The sequence below is a fragment of the Delphinus delphis genome, chromosome 3 (genome assembly GCF_949987515.2).
Source record: "Delphinus delphis chromosome 3, mDelDel1.2, whole genome shotgun sequence".
NCBI classification, from domain to species: domain Eukaryota; kingdom Metazoa; phylum Chordata; class Mammalia; order Artiodactyla; family Delphinidae; genus Delphinus; species Delphinus delphis.
Genome location: NC_082685.1, coordinates 58,672,404 through 58,690,238, shown reverse-complemented (window position 1 = coordinate 58,690,238; position 17,835 = coordinate 58,672,404). Strand labels below are relative to the sequence as shown.

The following is a 17,835-nucleotide window of genomic DNA, read 5'->3' as shown; positions in this document are numbered from 1 at the left end:
TTGTTTGGTTTTCCGGAAGGAGCTCATAAGAGAGGACTCCCTTCCAATCCCACCATATACACAACATCACCTTCTTTGGATGAAGACCGGCCTTTGGTGTGGTTGGTGGTGGTTCATTTCGCTTGCCCCACGATCATTTCCATTCCACGTTATTGTACAGTATCCACTTTTTATTGCCAATCACAATTTGCTTTAAAAACAGAACGTTTTCATTACATTGGAGTGGAGAATCACATGCAGAAATGTGGTCAAGAAGGTTTTTTTCACTTAATTTATGTGGAACCCAAACATCAAAGCGATGAACACAACCAAGCTCACGCAAATGATTTTCAACACTTGATTTGGGTATTTGAATAAGTCAGCTCTCTCCCACGTAATACAACGTTGATTGTTCTCAATTAATGTCTCGATTTGATCGCTATCAACTTCAACTGGTCTACCCAACCGTGGAGCATCATCCAGTGAGAAATCTCCAGCACAAAACTTCACAAACCACTTTTGACATGTTCCATCAGTCATAGCACCTTCTCCATACGCTGCACAAACCTTTTTTTTGCGTTTCAGTTGGTTTTTACCTTCCTTGAAATAAGAAAGCATAATATGCTGAAAATGTTGCTTTTCTCCTTCCATCTTCAATATTAAAATGGCTACACAAAAATTCACCAATTTTGATGTCTTCTTTTTTTTAATGCATGCAAATATGACAGCTGTCACAATACAATCTAACAAAATTGTTTCAAATGAAGTTAAAGACAACTAAGTGGGACTTCCCTGGTGGTCCAGTGGTAAAGAATCCGCCTTCCAATGCAGGGAATGTGGGTTCGATCCCTGGTCAGGGAACTAAGATTCCACATGCTGCAGGGCAACTAAGCCTGCATGTCACAACTACTGAGTTTGTGCGCCTCAACTGGAGAGCCTGCGTGTCGCAAACTACAGAGCCCACATGCTCTGGAGCCCGAACGCTACAACTACAGAGCCCACGCACCTTGGAGCCCATGTGCCACAACTAAAGAGAGAGAAAAAAACCCACATGCCACAACCAGAGAGAAGCCCACGTGCCGCAGCAAAGAGCCCACATGCTGCAATGTAAGATCCCGCATGCCTCAACAAACATGCCATGTGCCACAACCAAGACCCGATGCAGCCAAAAATAAATTTTAAAAATAAATAAATAATAAATCTTAAGAAAAACAAAAAACTAAGTGCTACTAGAGCCATCTTATGGAAAAAACCGAACGAACCTTTTGGCCAACCCAATACATTCCTGAATGTGATTTAATGAGAGGGAAACAGCATCCCCTAGGTAGTATTCTTTCTAAAATGTTTAACCTGAATCTTATAGTGAGGAAACAATCAGACAACTCCATGTGTGGGACACTCTACAACACAGGTGTCCTGGATTCTTCGAAACTGTTAGCATTATGAAAACCACTTAAAAAAAAAAGGCAGGGAGATAGTTCTAGATTAAGGGGATTTAGAGACATGAGAACTAAACGGGAGGCATGATCCTTGTTTGAATCATGGATTAAAAAGAAACAACCATGAAAGACTTTTTCTGAGACTGTTAGGAAATTTGAATGCTGACTAGATATTTCTTTGGTATGATAATGGTTTATGGCTAGAAAAGGGAATTTCCTTGTTCTTAGGAGGTGCAAGCTAAAATACTTAGGGGTAAAGTGTCATGATGTCTGCAATTTACTGTCAAATGGTTCAGCAAAATAAAAGATTAAATAGAGAGAGAGAGAAAGAGAAAGCAAGTGAAGCACAACGTTAACAAATGGTGAATCTAGGTAAAGAGTATATGAATGTTCATTCTTTCCAACTTTAGTACAGGTTTGGAATTTTTCAAAATAAAAAGTGGAAGGGAGAAGAAAAGGACACAACCAAACTGGTTGAAATGATTTTCAGTGCTTGATTTGGATATTTTGAGCTATGTCAGCTATCTCCCGCGTGTTATAACGTTGATTGTTCTCAATTAATTTCTCGATTTGATCTCAATCCTACAACAAAATTTACAATTTCAAAATTCAAAGTTGAAAGCTATATCTCCCGGGGTGGGTAAAAAACCTCCAATTTTTCTTACCCTAACTATATTTTTGTGTGTATTGATATGTTAATAATGCTTTGGCCCTATTTCCTAAACATATACTCAAGTCAGGCTAAGCATACTCAGATTGAACAAGATATCAGGAAGGAATCCGTCAGAAAGGGAAGGGAAGGGAAGAGAGATGAGCGGAATGGAACAGAAGGGAAGGAGCAGTATGTATGTATAGTTTGCTACCATTTCTATATAAAATAACCTATATGTGTACAAACATAGACACACACACACACACCATGGAAATTCTCCTTGTCTAGTTCATTTTTTTTTAATTGTTAACTGTCACAGAGCTATGTGTCTCACCCTTATCACATTATTTTGTAAACAGTTGTGTGTTTCTTCAAGTAGCCCTTAAGATCCCTGAAACAGGGACCTTGTCTTACTTGCTGGCGCATAACACACACTCAAATATGTTTTAATGAATGAATGGACAAATGAGTTCAGAATAAGCATGTAAGCAGGCTGGAACAGACAGCAGGACTGGGGAAGCAGAGGCTGGTATCTTGGTGGGGAGGGCAGAGCCAGGCCACAGACCAAAGGATGCTGGAGACTCCTTGCTTTTGCTGCGTTAGGAGGTGAGCAGCCATGGTTCTGTTCTGCCCTGCACTGTGGTTACCCACACTTCCTTCCACTTCCCTTTACTGGACTGTAACTCTTAGAGGGTGAGAAGTATACCAGCTCTGTCTCTGCACTTCCTGCCACTGAGCACAATGCCAGGTGACTGGTTGAGAAAGCTTTCATGAAGAATGAACTGCAAGGCCTTGAGTAGGTAGGACTTACTGATCACGCCCTTCCCTGTCAACCAGCTTAGTCTTTGCTATAAAAGCTGCAAAGCAGGCTGAGTCTAATGACGTTGATATTTAACCTTATCTTTATTTTTGGCTTGACTTGTCTAACTGGTTCCACTCAGTTGCACTGTTTACCTACTCAGCTGTGAAAGCCACAGCACTCGGCAGCAACGGTGACCTTCTCAGCAGCTAGAGAAGGCCGCATATTTTTTTCATTTAGACGTCATGCTTGGAAAATAAGCAAATAAACTTCCAACTAGCCTATGTGCCTAAAATCGCTCCCAACGGCCCCTGCCATCAAAGGACTGGCCAAGGCAAAGGGGCAACAGGTAGCAGCAGCAGCAGTTCACGTCCATGCTGTGTCAGGCCCTGAGCCACATTCCCCAGAGACACTGTAACCATGGACTCTCCTGACGGCCGCTGAGTAGACACTCCTGCCCCTCATTGACTGACTCATCCAAGTCCAGAGGCAGAAAGCAGCAGGGCTGGGCCCACACAAGCCCATCTCCAGGGCTCAGGCTCTTACCCGTTATTCTCAGCAGCTACCCAGCTGGCAAACCTCAGCCAACAGGCCACATGCACCTGTTTTTGTAAATAAAATTTCCCTGGAACACAGCCACACTCACTCATGACAAATCATCTATGGCTGCTTTCACACTTCAACAGCAGAGCTGAACTGAGACTCTGTGGCCCACAAAAGCCTAAAATATTTACTGTCTGGCCCTTTAAAGGAAAACTGTGTCAACCCCTGGTCTGTAAAATCTAAGCAGAGACCCTGTGGCCTCAATCATGAGACAGGGTGATCTCTACTCAGATGAAAATACTTTTCATGGGCCCCACGATGAAATAATTGGCTGCCTACACGGCACGGTTAGGGTTTCACTTTTAGACAAAGAAATAGCATCATTTCCTCACCACTTCATGTTCCAGAACCAATTTCTTGAGTGCTACGAGGTTGCTATGTGGAAAGGAGATGGAGGAAATTGGATTTCATCGTCCTCGGGTCACACCTCCAACATAAGCACAAGCTTTGGCCAGAAAATACCAGATGAACCTGATCCTTCTACCCCACCCCCTAAGTCACTGAGACAGCCAAGCCAGATGTTCCCGCACACTGAGTAAAGGGGGGAGCCCTTCACTGGCAAGGGGAAAGGTCCAACAGCTCACGGGATCCCAACCAGGGATTCAACCCAGGCCATGGCAGTGAAAGCCCAGAGTCCTAACCACTAGGCCACCAGGGAACTCCCAACAAGCTCTTGAACAGTAATGAGTAAGGGTCTCCCCATCGGGGTGGGGGTTCATTAATAAAGACCAGGGGCCTGGGTGGCAGACACAGCTTCAAATCACAGAGCTGTCTATTGTCAATAAGCCTTAGTCTCCTCCTCTCCAAATGGCCTTGAGAGCCGTTGTATGCATTAGAAATGATATGCAAAACAGTATGCTGGGTAAAAGAAGTCAGGCACAAAAGCATGCACACACCAGGATTCCATTTATACAGAGTTCAAAAACTGGCAAAACTGATCTACTGAGAAGTCAGAATAGTAGCTTGGCGTCTCGGGATGGGGGGCAGTGACTGGGAGGAAGGCCGGGAGCTCTGTTCCTTGATCTGGATGCTGGCTTTGTGGGTGTTGCACTTTGTACAAAGTTGAACCGTGCACTTTGCATTTGCTCATGTCTCTGAGCTTACTCCAAGCTCACTAACTCCGAGCTTTTTTTCAACGATGTGTGAAATAGTCACAGTGAGCAGCCAAGATAGATTGTTGGTCCTAGCATGGTGGTACTCCCGTCACAGGCACTTACTGAACTGTGCTCTCCAAAGGAGAGCAGTAAGAAGGGTAACACTGACGCAGGGGCCCAGGCCACATCATTGTCTGCAGGCTGAGGATTTGGCAACTCGAATGCTGACCTCAGAGTGTGGCAGGGCTGCCAACAGCTCGGCCTAAGCACGGGATGTACTTCTTTGGGCGCTGGATGATGCCTCAGCAGCAAGCACTGAAGCCCAGCCTACCGGCTGAGGAGCTCCTGCCCACGCCCCAGACCGACCACCGGTGCTGGCGGGAGAGGCTAGGCATTCAGACAGGAGAGCCTGCAACACTAATGATCCCAGGAGACAAGGTCCAATCCCTTCCAGGAGATAAAATATCAGAATTTGTCCCCTGATGAGAGTTTTAGGAGATAAAAGTACATAAAAATGTGATCATGCAGAGAGAAACTAACCTGTTCTTCTCATTATAACACATACTTGGCACTAATTTAATTTTTTGAAGAAACTCAACCAATTCCTTCCTGACCTGTATCTAACATGAGGCCATTTCCCCGTTAGTTCTTACTCTGAGAAGCCTCAATAGTGTTTCATAAGAAGGCATGGAATTCTTGAGAAGTAGAAAGATATTTACCAGCTAGGAAAGCAAAGATTCCGAAAAGTCCAATAACCAGCAACTCGGTGGCAAAACTGCAGTGGAACGCAGGAGTCATATCTCTTCTCCTGGCAGTGTGTTTGTCCTGGAAGGTTGCTTATCCTGCCCCTGGGTCAATGAGGCTGCCCATGGTGACAGCTGAACTTCGTGTCTCAAAGCGTATGCAAAAAACAGGCTTTCTGCTCACAGGGTTAGCTCTAACCCTGCGACACCTCCCATAGGAAAGAATCAGGTGCCTGGGAGGGGCTTGCTTCTCTGTGTTTTCCCTCTCACTGGGCAGGGGTAAGCAGGGGAGAGGGGAGGAAAGTCCTAACCAAAGAACTAGTGATTTTGTGATTCCTACCACATCCACTTGTCCTCTCTCAAATAACAGGAATTTTAAAACAAAAACCACACGGAGGAAAAACAGGAGAGAAAATGGCAAAGATCCACGCCTCCCTCCGACCTCTAGTTCCCACATGTCTCCTTATTCTCTGGAAAAATATTAAAATTATCCCCATAATATCAGCTGGCTCAGGGCAGAGCCCAGCCCCAGTCTGCCTCTTCACTCCCTCGGGGAACGTCTGCTGAGCACCTCCTAGTGCCTCCCAGGTCTCTGTGTCAGGACTGTGCGTGACACAGAGATGGCTAAGTTACCCTCACAGCCCTCAAGGAGCTTGAGCGTAGTGAAGGGGATGAGTCGTGGGCAAAAGCAAGTGCTCTTGGAGGAAGAACAGCACCTGAGCCCTCAGAGAGGCCCAGATGGTGCTGGGGGTGCTGGCGACCCAGAGACAGTTACCACCTCAGCTCCTGCCTGGCACAGAGCCGCAGGTCACGCCAACCACCCAGACCAATATGGGACCCGGGAAGAGCTTCCCCTTGAGAAAGGCCCCAGTCAATGGTTACATGTATCACCTCATTTCATCCTCAGAAGAGCTCTATAAGATAGATACTACACTATCATTACCCGCCTTCACAGATGAGAAAACTGAGACTTAGGTTCTTTTATTCATTCCTTCAACAAATATTTTTTGGTATCTACCATGGACCTGACACCACTCTAGAAGCAACCATAAGATAGTCAAAATTCCTGACTATACATGGTGTATACATTCTGGTAGGAGATGAATAACTGGCCCAAGATCACTCAGCTTGTTAAAGTAGTGGAGCCAGGACTGAATTCAGTTATTCTGGCCGCAGAACCCATACTTTCAAACTTCCAACAAGCAAGCTGCCTGGGCCCAGCCACAGACGCTTAAAGTCATCATTAATAGTAAGATACTACATTTCCTCTATTTTAAGATGCATAGTTTTAAGATGCATCTGAAACCTGGCTGCATTTTATAATATACATTGAAAGAAACCTGTGGGCTGCTGGTAGAGAAGTCAGTCATAATATAACTGATACTGTGTTTCAAGTGTAAATTTTGCTGAACACAGGTCATTTGACTGCCGACGCAACTGAATTTTCTGCAAATGTTAACATTAAATCAGTTGGATTTTAACTTAAATGAAGATCCCTGATACTACTTCAAATACACTCAAAAATTTTCACTATATCGCAAGAAAAAGCTATTATGCATGCAAGCGATTATGCCTATCACACACAATGTAATTAAAGGGAGTAGAAATCACCAAACCTCTTGGAACAGATCACAGAATTTTCAAAGCCTTAAGGGCTAGCGTTCAAATGACAAACATCTAATTGTCAAAAGCTTCCAGCTATTTAACTTCCAGCAATATGTGAGCAATTAAGGGGAAAAAAAATATATGGGTTTTGCCAAAGAGAAAATGCAGGCCAAACCCTACTATTCATTAATAAGACTCAAAATTACATAGCTAAACTTAAACATACCAAAGGGTTCAAGATCATGAGTAATACACTTTCTGAAAAGCATCACATAACTCTGAAGTTACACATAACTTCTGAGAACAAAATATGATACACAACATCAATAATGTGAAAAATACCTACACTCCAAACTGATTCTACAGAAAGAGGAACCCATAGGTAAGCATATGAATAAATGAAAGTCAGTATAGACAAGTTTTAAGAGTGTACATCTATTGTCATGTTTCTTTGTTTCTGGAAAGATGCAATTAACACCATGCTTTGTTTCACCATTACCAATGGCAAATCAATACAATTACCATTATCACTGGTACCTCCAAAGACAGAACTGTGATCATTACAATGATAGTTGCCATTTATTGAGCACCTATCAAACACCGTATTTGATTTTTTTTCACCCAGTATCTCTAATCCTCGTGACAACTCTGTAAGGGAGGCACTCTTAGTATTTCAGTTTTACATGTAAGTAAATTATGGTTCAAAGAAACCAGTGACTTCTCAAGGTCATACGGTCAGTAAGTTGAGTGTGGAACCAGTCCTGCCCAAGTCCAAAACCCAAGTGGTTTCCAGGGCACTATACTGCCCCTCCCTACTAACAACCCACCTCCACCCCTGTCCTGGCATAGCACGCATAGACAAGCCCTCACCTAAAACTTACTATGATCTCAGAGAAGGATGGGCCAGGATGAATTTAAGATCGAAGGGTCTCCCTCTCAATCCAACACCCTAAGTTGATTCAAATCCTGCTACTTATGTGCCTGCTTCCATTTTCTCAAACTACACTTGAGGACATGATCAAGCAGACCCTAAACTGGCCAACAGCCCAACATTCACAGAGCCAAATGACTGGTTCATTCCGTCAAATTGTGCCAATTTGGTAGCACAGTCCAGAGAAGAAAGTACACAAGCTTAGCAAGAAGCGAGGAAAGCCTGTCCATTTCTGAGGCTAGGGCAGGAAGGGGCCTGTGGCCTGGCCAGAAGCATCCTTTCCCCTGGACGTGCTGTTTCACATCAGCTAATGGAAGCAGAGACCTCCCTAAGCCTACAGGAGAGTCCAGCTTGTGCCAGTCACCTTCTGGGGATCCCCCTGAAGTCTCAGGACAGCCCATAGTTCCAACTGACAACTGCTTTTCTTCTTGATCAGACTTTTGCAGGACAACAGGCAGGGGCTTGTGAATTTCACACCCATTCTCTGGACATGTACCTTTGGATGCAGTTCTCGTCTCCAACATAAAATCCTTCTCAAGGGCTTTTCCTTGAATATTCCCTCAGGAAAGGGCCTCAAGCTTGGATGCTGAGATTGGACTAGGACAATTCAAGAAACATTTATTGAGTATCTCTGAGGCTGCAGAGGTGAGTAAGGTGTGGTCCCTACCATCAGGGAACTCACAAGTGAGTGGAGGAGGTAAGACCAGCTCAGAACGAACTACAATATAAAGTAGAACAAGGTTAAGTGTTATCCCAGAGGAAAAAGGGATTAATTCCAGATGCACAGTCAATAATCAATTCAGCTAACACTGACTAGGCACCCACTAGGCAGCAGGTACTATACTAGGCATTTTATATACCTTATCCCATTCAATCCCCACAACCACCCTGTGGAACATGTTCTATTACTACCCACACTTCACAAAATGAGGAAGTAGATGGAGAAGCAAAATATCTTGCCCAAGGTCACATAACTGATTTGTAAATACTAGAGATGAGATTTGGACCCCAGTGGCCAACATGGAAGCATATGTTATTTCCAGTATAGTAGACTGAATCTCCTGGAGTAAAGAAATTCTTCCTGGTAGAAGAAAAATCTGAACTGTTTGGGAATTCAGCCAGGTGAAGAGGGAAGTAGAGAATATTCCTAGCATAGGGTCAGAGATGAGGAAGGCTGGGAAGTAGGATAGATCAGCAGTCACAGATCAGCTACAGCAGGGGCAGAAGTCAAGCTTCTAGCGCAGAGGAAGAGGTGTGTGGTCAGTGAGTCAGGGGACTGGGGTCAGGAGACCTGGGTTCTAGTCCTGGCTTGGCCACCGAAAAACTGTGTGTGACCTTCAGCAGTTTCTATCCCCTCTCTGGGGCTCGGTTTCCTCATCAGTAAAAATTCCAATTCCCTATCGGAGTAGATGTTCCCCAAAGGTATGCTCTGGCTTAAATGCTCAGTGATACTCACAAGAGGCTGTGTGGGACTATGGTTAAGACCAGGTGACATGCAAACCAGCTGAGTGACCTTGAACAAGCTAATTAAATCCTCTGAGTCTGTTTCCTCATCTGTAATGTGAGGACAACAGCGATGCCTGCTTCACCTCACAGGCTGAGGTGAAGGCTGAGTGAACTGAAGAACATCAAGCACTTAGCACAGGGCTTGGCAAACTATAAACGCTTAAGAAAGGGAGGCAAAAAAAAAAAAAAAAGGGAGGCAGCTTTCCCGCCATCATCATCATCATCACCATTACTCCTTCTTTAAAGGGTCCATAAAGTGAATGTAGCAGTCGTGGGCCAGAAAGCCTTTTTTTTTTAAAAAAAAAAAAAAGGACAAAAAAAAATAAGATCTTTTTTTTAATTTGAAAAAGAGAAAAGGTCTCATTGAACCACAAGTCCTTCCCATGACCACCTCACGAGAGAGGCTCCTGTTTCAAAGAAGGGCCATGTCATACCTTCTCTTCTGAAGAAACGGTCAGCTTGTCACTGGATATCAAGCTGCACACCTGGTCCAGACTTAGGCTAAGAAATTCTTCCCCCAGCATCACCTCTGGAAAGTGCTGCTCTGTTCCAAAAAAAGCAGAAGTTCAGAAAACAAAGTTATAACACACTCCTGCCCTTCCATGAACCAAGGCCATGACAATCTGTGGGATTCAGAGCAGAGTCCTGGGAGCTCTGGGGGAGGCAGGAGGCAGAGAGAAAGGCAGACATCCTGGCTGGAGGGAAACCAGCCTCTTAATTCAGCAGCAAAGGCATCCCCCTGTGTGACCCTCTGTCCTGAACATCATCACAGAGGAAAATGGGGCAGAGAGATGCGAGGTTATATTTTTTCCATGCTCCATGAGATTAATCATGGTCTTGCAGAGAAGCCTCACAGGGGCCTGCCTACTTAATCGAGCTCATTTCCCCTCAAGGCACAGGCTGGCAGAGTTGCAGACGGTGCCACCTGCAGCTCAGCCAAACAAAAGTGGGTCAGAACTGCTGTGTGGCTCAAAGTCTCTGGGGGTTCTGGTAGGAAGTCAACATTAGAAGGCTGGCAGAAGGGTTCATCCCATCTTGCCCAAGTCAAGCCTGCTATAGTGAGAATCTGGTTCACAAGGAGGCTCAACTAAGCTTTTGTCCAGGTGTGGCACCAACACGGCTGGCACCACCACCACTGGGAACAGTCCACAGCGGCTGAGCCTATAGAGGCCATAAGATGGAGGGGAGTTCGGGGACAACTAGAACAAGATAAAACTCACAGGCCCGAGGACCACACAAGGGAAATGCCAAGGACAATTCCTACCCTGACATTCGCCCAGGCCGCCATCCTGCTATTACAGAGGCATTTGCCAGTGAAAGAGCATGCACTTCAGAAAGAAGGACCTAGATTCAAGTCCCGGCTTTGTCATTTATGAGTTGTGCCTTTGAGCCAATGGCATCTCTTCCCTGGGTCTCATTATCCCCATCTGTACAATGGAGGTAAAAACCACGTCTCACTCCCTCCCATGCTCTGATGAGAGAGGAACTGAGAACGTGTTTTGCAAGTTCCTTCCAAGTGAACCAGCCCAAGGGCTGACAGTTCCTGGTGTAGCAGACTCTGGAGGTCACAGCGTCCTTTGTCATTTGCCCCATACCTTCCTCGGTTCTCACAACCCTGCACCATCGCCCCAGGAGCATCTGTGCTCCTTGCCCTCCAGGCCTCTCCCCTTCCTTCTGTGGTGGCCCCGCTCTGCCCTGAGAGCTTCTTGGATAATTCCAGAAGCTCCCCACCCCCCACTTGGCCTGGCTGGCTCCTGGAGTGAGATTCTGAGTCCCTCCATGCCTGGGAGGCTGCTGAAACATCAACTCTGCTGCAGCTGCACAATGAAAAGGAAAATCAGAGCATGCTAATCACACTCATCAACTTCTTAAAAACCAAACAAATGAAGAACTTAAGGTTTAAATAATTTTCTTGCAAAAATCATTTTTAACTTTTTATGTTGTAAGAATTTCAGATCCAAAGAATTCCCATATGCCTTTCATCCAGATTCCCTAAATGTTAATACTTTACTCTCAATGACTGAGTTATAAATAATCTTTCCCATCTTTCACTGGACAAAGAGGGCTCCCACTTTCTCCCCACCAGCCTAATGATATAACTGAAGCCACTATTAAAGCTCACCTGTCCTGAGGCTCAGGGATGCTTGTACAAGACAAGACAAATTTAAAAGTCAGATCTTTTACAAACGGAAGCAGCTGTCAAAACGTAAGAAGCTGGTCTTACTTCTCTATATGTCAACAGAAAAAAGCCTTTAGTTAAAGCATAGATTTTAAGTATGACATTCAAAACACCTCCCTAACTATGGGAATATTTAAGACTAGATAGTTATTTTTAAAGTGTCCATTCCTAAAGATTTTTAAATAAAAGCAAGTAAACAATTTTCTTTGGACAATGGGAATTCATTCTTGGCCTGGAGGCTTGGAAAGTAACAGGATTCTCCCTATACACTCTTTCTAGCCCAAGAAGTCTTTGGACCAGAGTCTCCCAATGTGTTGGCAACACCCAAGAAACAGCAGAGAGAAAACTGACAAAGTATAGGGCAGGGAGGCTCTGTGGACCAGCCTCGGCTGAGCTCAGCAGGTGAGTCAGGCAAACCAGTGCCTACATCCCTGTGGCCCAGAGCCATACCTGGTCTTGCCACCTTTATCTTTGGTTGACTGAAAAACCTAACATTTGGAGGAGTGAAAAGAACAGGAGGAGGTGAGAAAGTAAAATTCTGAGCTGTAAGGAATTCTTCCTCAGAGCTCAGAAAGCCAAAAGTAGATGAGCTTGGGTTTTGAAAAGGAGGAAAATAGAAGTGCAGTGATGTGTACCCTAGGTGACTTGGTGAACAAACCAGAAGTCCTCAAAGATAAACCAAGGCAGGAAGTAGTCAGCCCCCCACACCTCCCCATCTCTCACACTCTGGGGCATTGCAGGATGTGAATCTGGGTCCCTTCTCTCTGAAGTCAGCTGCTTATTTGCCCATCAGGAACCTCCCACTGAAAACCTTCAGAAATCCTCCCAGGAAGGAGCATCTGGTGGGGAGGAGGCAACAAGGGAGGTATTGGGCAGGAGCTTCTCACCCAGGGCTGGCACCCCGAGATCCAGGAGATTTGCGAGGCATGAACAGGGGGACACAAAGAAGGGGCCCAGACAAAAACTCCTTCCCTTCCCCCTTTGGTCTGAGGACACAGGGCCCAGAGTCTGGGGACCAGAGCCCCCTTTCTGTTAGCAACACTCAAGACACAACAGGACAGAAAAAACAGGAACAGGATGCTCTGGCTAACTCAGTTTCCTGGGAGACAGGAGCTCCCCAGAAGACTTTGTACTCAAGTCAGCGCTCTTCCCAGCCTCTTCCTGGAAAGAACCCACTATGCTACCAGAAGACACCGCCCTGAGAATCAGCTTCTACCTTTAACACTTGTTTGTTTGTTTCGAGCTTTTTTTAAATTTGTTTTGCTTTGCTGTGAACGTATTAAGGGAGAATGTAGTGACAAACTGTGGCTAACAATCAGAAGACCTGGGTTCAAGTCCCAGCTCCACCTCTTACAGTCACTTCTTTCCAGGCTTTGGCTTCCTGAATCATAAAATGGGGTGGTAATGCCTGACCTCAGTCTCCAGGTTGTTTTGAAGTTCAAAAATGATACTATGTATTAGCCCATTTTGAGATCTATAAGAAACTCTTTAGAAATGAAGGAGGAATATTATGCGCCCATGTTCCTGAGTCACGAAGTCCAGTTCTGTGGGCAGGACTGCTCTCCAACAGAGAAGCGTTTCCGCAGCATCAGAGTCATCCTTTGAGACTGCAGGTCCTGCAGGCAAGGCTGTGGACCTCAAAGGTCTTAAGAGACCCACTTTATTCCACTGAGTTCCACAAACTTTCTAGTGATATAAGTTACTCAATTTCTTCAGATGAGAATACTGAAGGCTTCAGTATTCTCATCTATTAAATAGAGAGAATAATAGCACCTATCTCATAGAGGTGTTATGGGCATTAGATAAGCAAATATATGTAACTCACATTTCCTGAGACCATTGTAAGTGCTCAATAACTGTTCATACATGATGTGCCAAATACAGTGTTTCTTCAAAAATGAAGAAAGCAGAGCCGATGCCTACAAGGAGGCCACTGGCTTACAAAAGGGTAAAACAAGGCACCAGCAACTTCAACCCAAAGTCCACAGGGCCATGACTGGGAGAGGCACTCCAAGTTAAATAAAAGCAGGCAAATTCAGAGCATGACTAGAGAACAAGCAATAGCTCAGTCTAGCTAGAGGGTAGGCTGTGTCTTCATTCATCTAACAAATATGTATAGAGCATCCTGTGCCAGGCTCCCAGAGATGCAGGAGAGACCGGCAAGGCTCAATCTTGGGGGATGGGTGAAATATGCAGGGGTGTAGTATCTTTCAACCATGGGCTAGCCCCTTGAAGGGGGACTCTCCAAAATAAACTCTAACTTTTCTTGTCTTTTTGCTTTTTTTTCCTTTAGGGAGGAGTGTAAACAGGAAAAAAAAAAGTCAATTAATTAACCATTCTGACTGAGAGTCCCAATTAACCAGGCTTCACTATAAGTAGCAAACACTGTTTAGGATCCAAGTTTTGGAATGGAAATAGTGAGTTGTTTAAGTTATTAGGTATTTAATTTTTCTCTTCATTTGACTAAGTTTTTGCTTATGGAATATAAAGGGAAAACATATTTAAGAGATTATAATAATAACAAAAAATCATAACATTAAGAGAAAATGCAGAATACAAATTTATAGATACTGTTTGTTCACAAATATATAAGTCTAGAATTTCAGGATTAAAAGATAGCTCTTTATTTCCCCTCTGTACTCAAATAAAAAGTATTATTATAAATATTTTAAAAATCCAAGTTTTGGAAACACTGCTTTGGGAAAGATCTCCAGGGTTCTCCCTACTTGCTGCAAATAATAATAAAGCCTTCCTTCTCCAAAAAAAAAAAAAAAAAATCCAAGTTTTGATTAATGAAACATTAATGGATCTGTTCCTGTCCATTTGGATGAGAAATTTTGGAGAAGGGGAGGGGCACCAGACAACTGCAAATCCTTTCCCTGGCAAGCAACACACGCATATCTTCCCAATGTCGAAAGGATGAGGAAATTGGGTGGCACATTCCTAGGAAAGGGGGCATATTTGGGTCTTTTCAAGGAAGCAGGCCTGGAGAAAGTTAATGGCTTTTCCTTAAAACAGCTAACACTGTACTAGGTATTTTACATATATTATGTCACTTATATCTTCCAAAAGCCCAGCTGAAGTGAATATCAATATCTCCATTTTACAGATGGAGAAATGGAGGCTTGGAAAGCCTAAGTTATGAGCTTAGTATCATACGGCACAGTAAAGTGGTAGAGCCAGGTTTTGAAATTAAGGCTATCTGAATATAATAACAAACATTCTGATAAGTATTATAGTCCTCAAGATAATAAAAACTTGTCCTGAGCAGGCCATTTTGGTAAAATTCAATATAGACATCAGAGCACCCTAAGAATCCCTCTTAGGGATACTGCAGAGAGAGAAAGAAACAGGAATCTAAAGATATTTCTTTAAAAAAAAATCTTAGAGTAGTAGTGTTCTAAACATTTTGGCATCAGACCTGGATTCAAATCTCAGACCCAACCCTTGGATTGAAATCTTTCTCTAATCCACCTGTCTTCCAGGTTAGATGCCGTGATATTCTTCTGTGTTCCCAAAGCCACCCAAATAGGAAATTAAAATGTTCATACTGCTAGTCAACCTGTCTTACCACCTGAGGTCTTCCTCTCATACTGGAACTATGAGTCCCATGAGGGCAGGGTCTGTCTCATTTGAGTCTGTCTGTGTGATTGTGAATCCTCAGTGTCCAGGACAATGTCTGCAGATATTGAGCTCTGCAATTACTGCGCTTCCTTGTCCATTCTTCAGGACTGCCTAGGGCTCAGGCAACCTCTCAAGCAAGTCCCAAGTCCATTTCTCCCTCTTGATGGGATGAAATAAACCTAAGCCTTTGATCAGGTTCAACTAAGCTACAAGCCCAGACAATAACCCATCTATGACTTCTTTGACCTGCAGAGACGAAATGAACCCAGTTATTCCAGGGCCAGGGGCCCCAGCATAAAAGGTATGAGTGCCTCTGAATGGCACCACTGATCATGCCCCCAGGAATGAATGGCTGACACAGGTGGACACACAAACAGAATCAAAACATTTTAACAGGGTATAAAAAGAAAACAGCTGATTTAAATTTCTCTCTCCATTATCCTATTTTGGGAGGGCAGAGGTAAGCTTTCTTGAATCAATATTTGGCTTTCAAGGCCCACAGTTTCCTTGCTCCAGGGAGAAGGCTCAGCTCCCACAGAGAAGTAACACAGATCTACCTTGACCTCTTCCCACAAGGGGTCACGACCACCAGCCCTTAGACTCTAAATTTCACTGACTCCACTCTGCCAGGGATGGTGGGATACAAGCTCTCTTTCCACGTCGACCTAATTCCAGAAGTATATATGTTGTACCTCCCTTTTCTCTCTATCACACACACACAGAGCAAAGGGCTATATCAAAACTACCCAGTTATCAGTGCTACTGATTCAACAACAACAAAGTTCCCTGTTCTCCAGAGTATGGAAGGAACAGGGAAGTTTCCTAAAATCCCAACAAGGAGAACACCTAACAACAAAAAATACCTGCATCTGCACTAATACTTCACTTGCCACCTTCAAGGTAGAAGCAGAGGTAGGAGTGAGGCAACTGCCATGGACAGAGAGGCTGAACTGGCCTGGGAAGATGTGAAAATAAACAGTGGGCTCAGAGCACAGGCCCTGGAGACAGCCTCATCATGAATCTTGGCATTGCCACTCACAAACTATGTGATCTGGAGCAAGTTACTAAACTTCTCTGGGGTTTCCATTTCTTCATCTATAAGTTGGGAAAGTAATAACTACTTCTGATAGTTATGTGGCCTCTTATAGTTATGAAGTGTGTAGCACCATGCCTGGCACCTTGCAAGTGTTCAGAAATGGTAGAAACTCCCACCATGATCATCACCACCATTATTACTTTATGATGCCAAGTTGGAGGCAGCAATTTCACAAGATGACCCTCAGTGAGTCAGAGGTTCGTGTGTTTTAAAATGCTTTGTCAAAGTTTTTTGCTGCCCTTAGTTTAATTACTTCATTCCATGGTCTCAAATGACTCCATCAATCAAAAAAAAAGGCCATTTCTCTCCACAAACACGTGAAATTCGATGGCTTTTCCATCCCATGGCTGGAGGGTTTCAGCTCAGCTTTGGCAGACTGATGTAAACAAAATGTCCAAAGAATTTTAATTGCCACTTCATTAACAGGGTCCCATTAATATCCCTCCCAACCAGCTCTGCTGATGGTCCAGTGCATGGCCATCCAATTACCAAACAACAAAGTCCCCATAAACCTGGGCCCAAGCCTCTGAAGTTAAATATTAAGCAGTCCCTGGAAACAATAACAGTGAGATATAAGAAGTCGCAGGATACAAAATTAATACACAGAAATCTCCTGCATTCTTATACACTAACAACAAAAGATCAGAAAGACAAATTAAGGAAACAATCCCATTTACCACTGCAACAAAAAGACTAAAATGCCTAGGAATAAACCTACCTAGGGAGACAAAAGACCTGTATGCAGAAAACTATAAGATACTGATGAAAGAAATCAAAGATGACACAAACAGATGGCGAGATATGCCATGTTCTTGGATTGGAAGAATCAATACTGTGAAAATGACTACACCACCCAAAGCAATTTACAGATTCAAATGCAATCCCTATCAAATTACCAATGGCATTTTTCACAGAATTAGAACAAAAAATTTTACAATTTGTATGGAAACACAGAAGACTCCGAATAGCCAAAGAAATCTTAAGAAAGGAAAACAGAGCTGGAAGAATCAGGCTCCCTGACTTCAGACTATACTACAAAGCTACAGTAATCAAGACAATATGGTACTGGCACAAAAACAAAAATATAGATCAATGGAACAGGATAGAAAGTCCAGAGATAAACCCACACACATATGGTCACCTAATTTATGACAAAGGAGGCCAGAATATACAATGGAGCAAAGACAGCCTCTTCAATAAGTGCTGCTGGGAAAACTGAATAGCTACATGTAAAAGAATGAAATTAGAACACTCCCTAACACCACACACAAAAATAAACTCAAAATGGATTAAAGACCTAAATGGAAGGCCAGACACTATAAAGCTCTTAGAGGAAAACACAGGCAGAACACTCTTTGACATAAATTGCAGCAAGATCTTTTTTGACCCACCTCCTAGACTAATGAGACTAAAAACAAACAAATGGGAGCTAATTAAACTTAAAAGCTTTTGCACAGCAAAGGAAACCATAAACAAGATAAAAAGACAACCTTCAGAATGGGAGAAAATATTTGCAAACGAAGCAAGTGACAAAGGATTAATCTCCAAAAATATACAAACAGCTTATGCAGTTCAATATCAAAAA

At 43.6% G+C, this 17,835-nt stretch overlaps 1 protein-coding gene across 1 annotated transcript in view; it reads right to left on the bottom strand.

Annotated features, from left to right (window-relative positions):
* Positions 1-17,835, bottom strand: part of KLHL3 (kelch like family member 3) — a 110,589-nt gene that overhangs the window by 37,264 nt on the left and 55,490 nt on the right. The window contains exon 6 of the mRNA XM_060008792.1: positions 9,786-9,895. Coding sequence (XP_059864775.1) covers positions 9,786-9,895 — 110 coding nt within the window. The remainder of the gene's footprint in view (positions 1-9,785; positions 9,896-17,835) is intronic.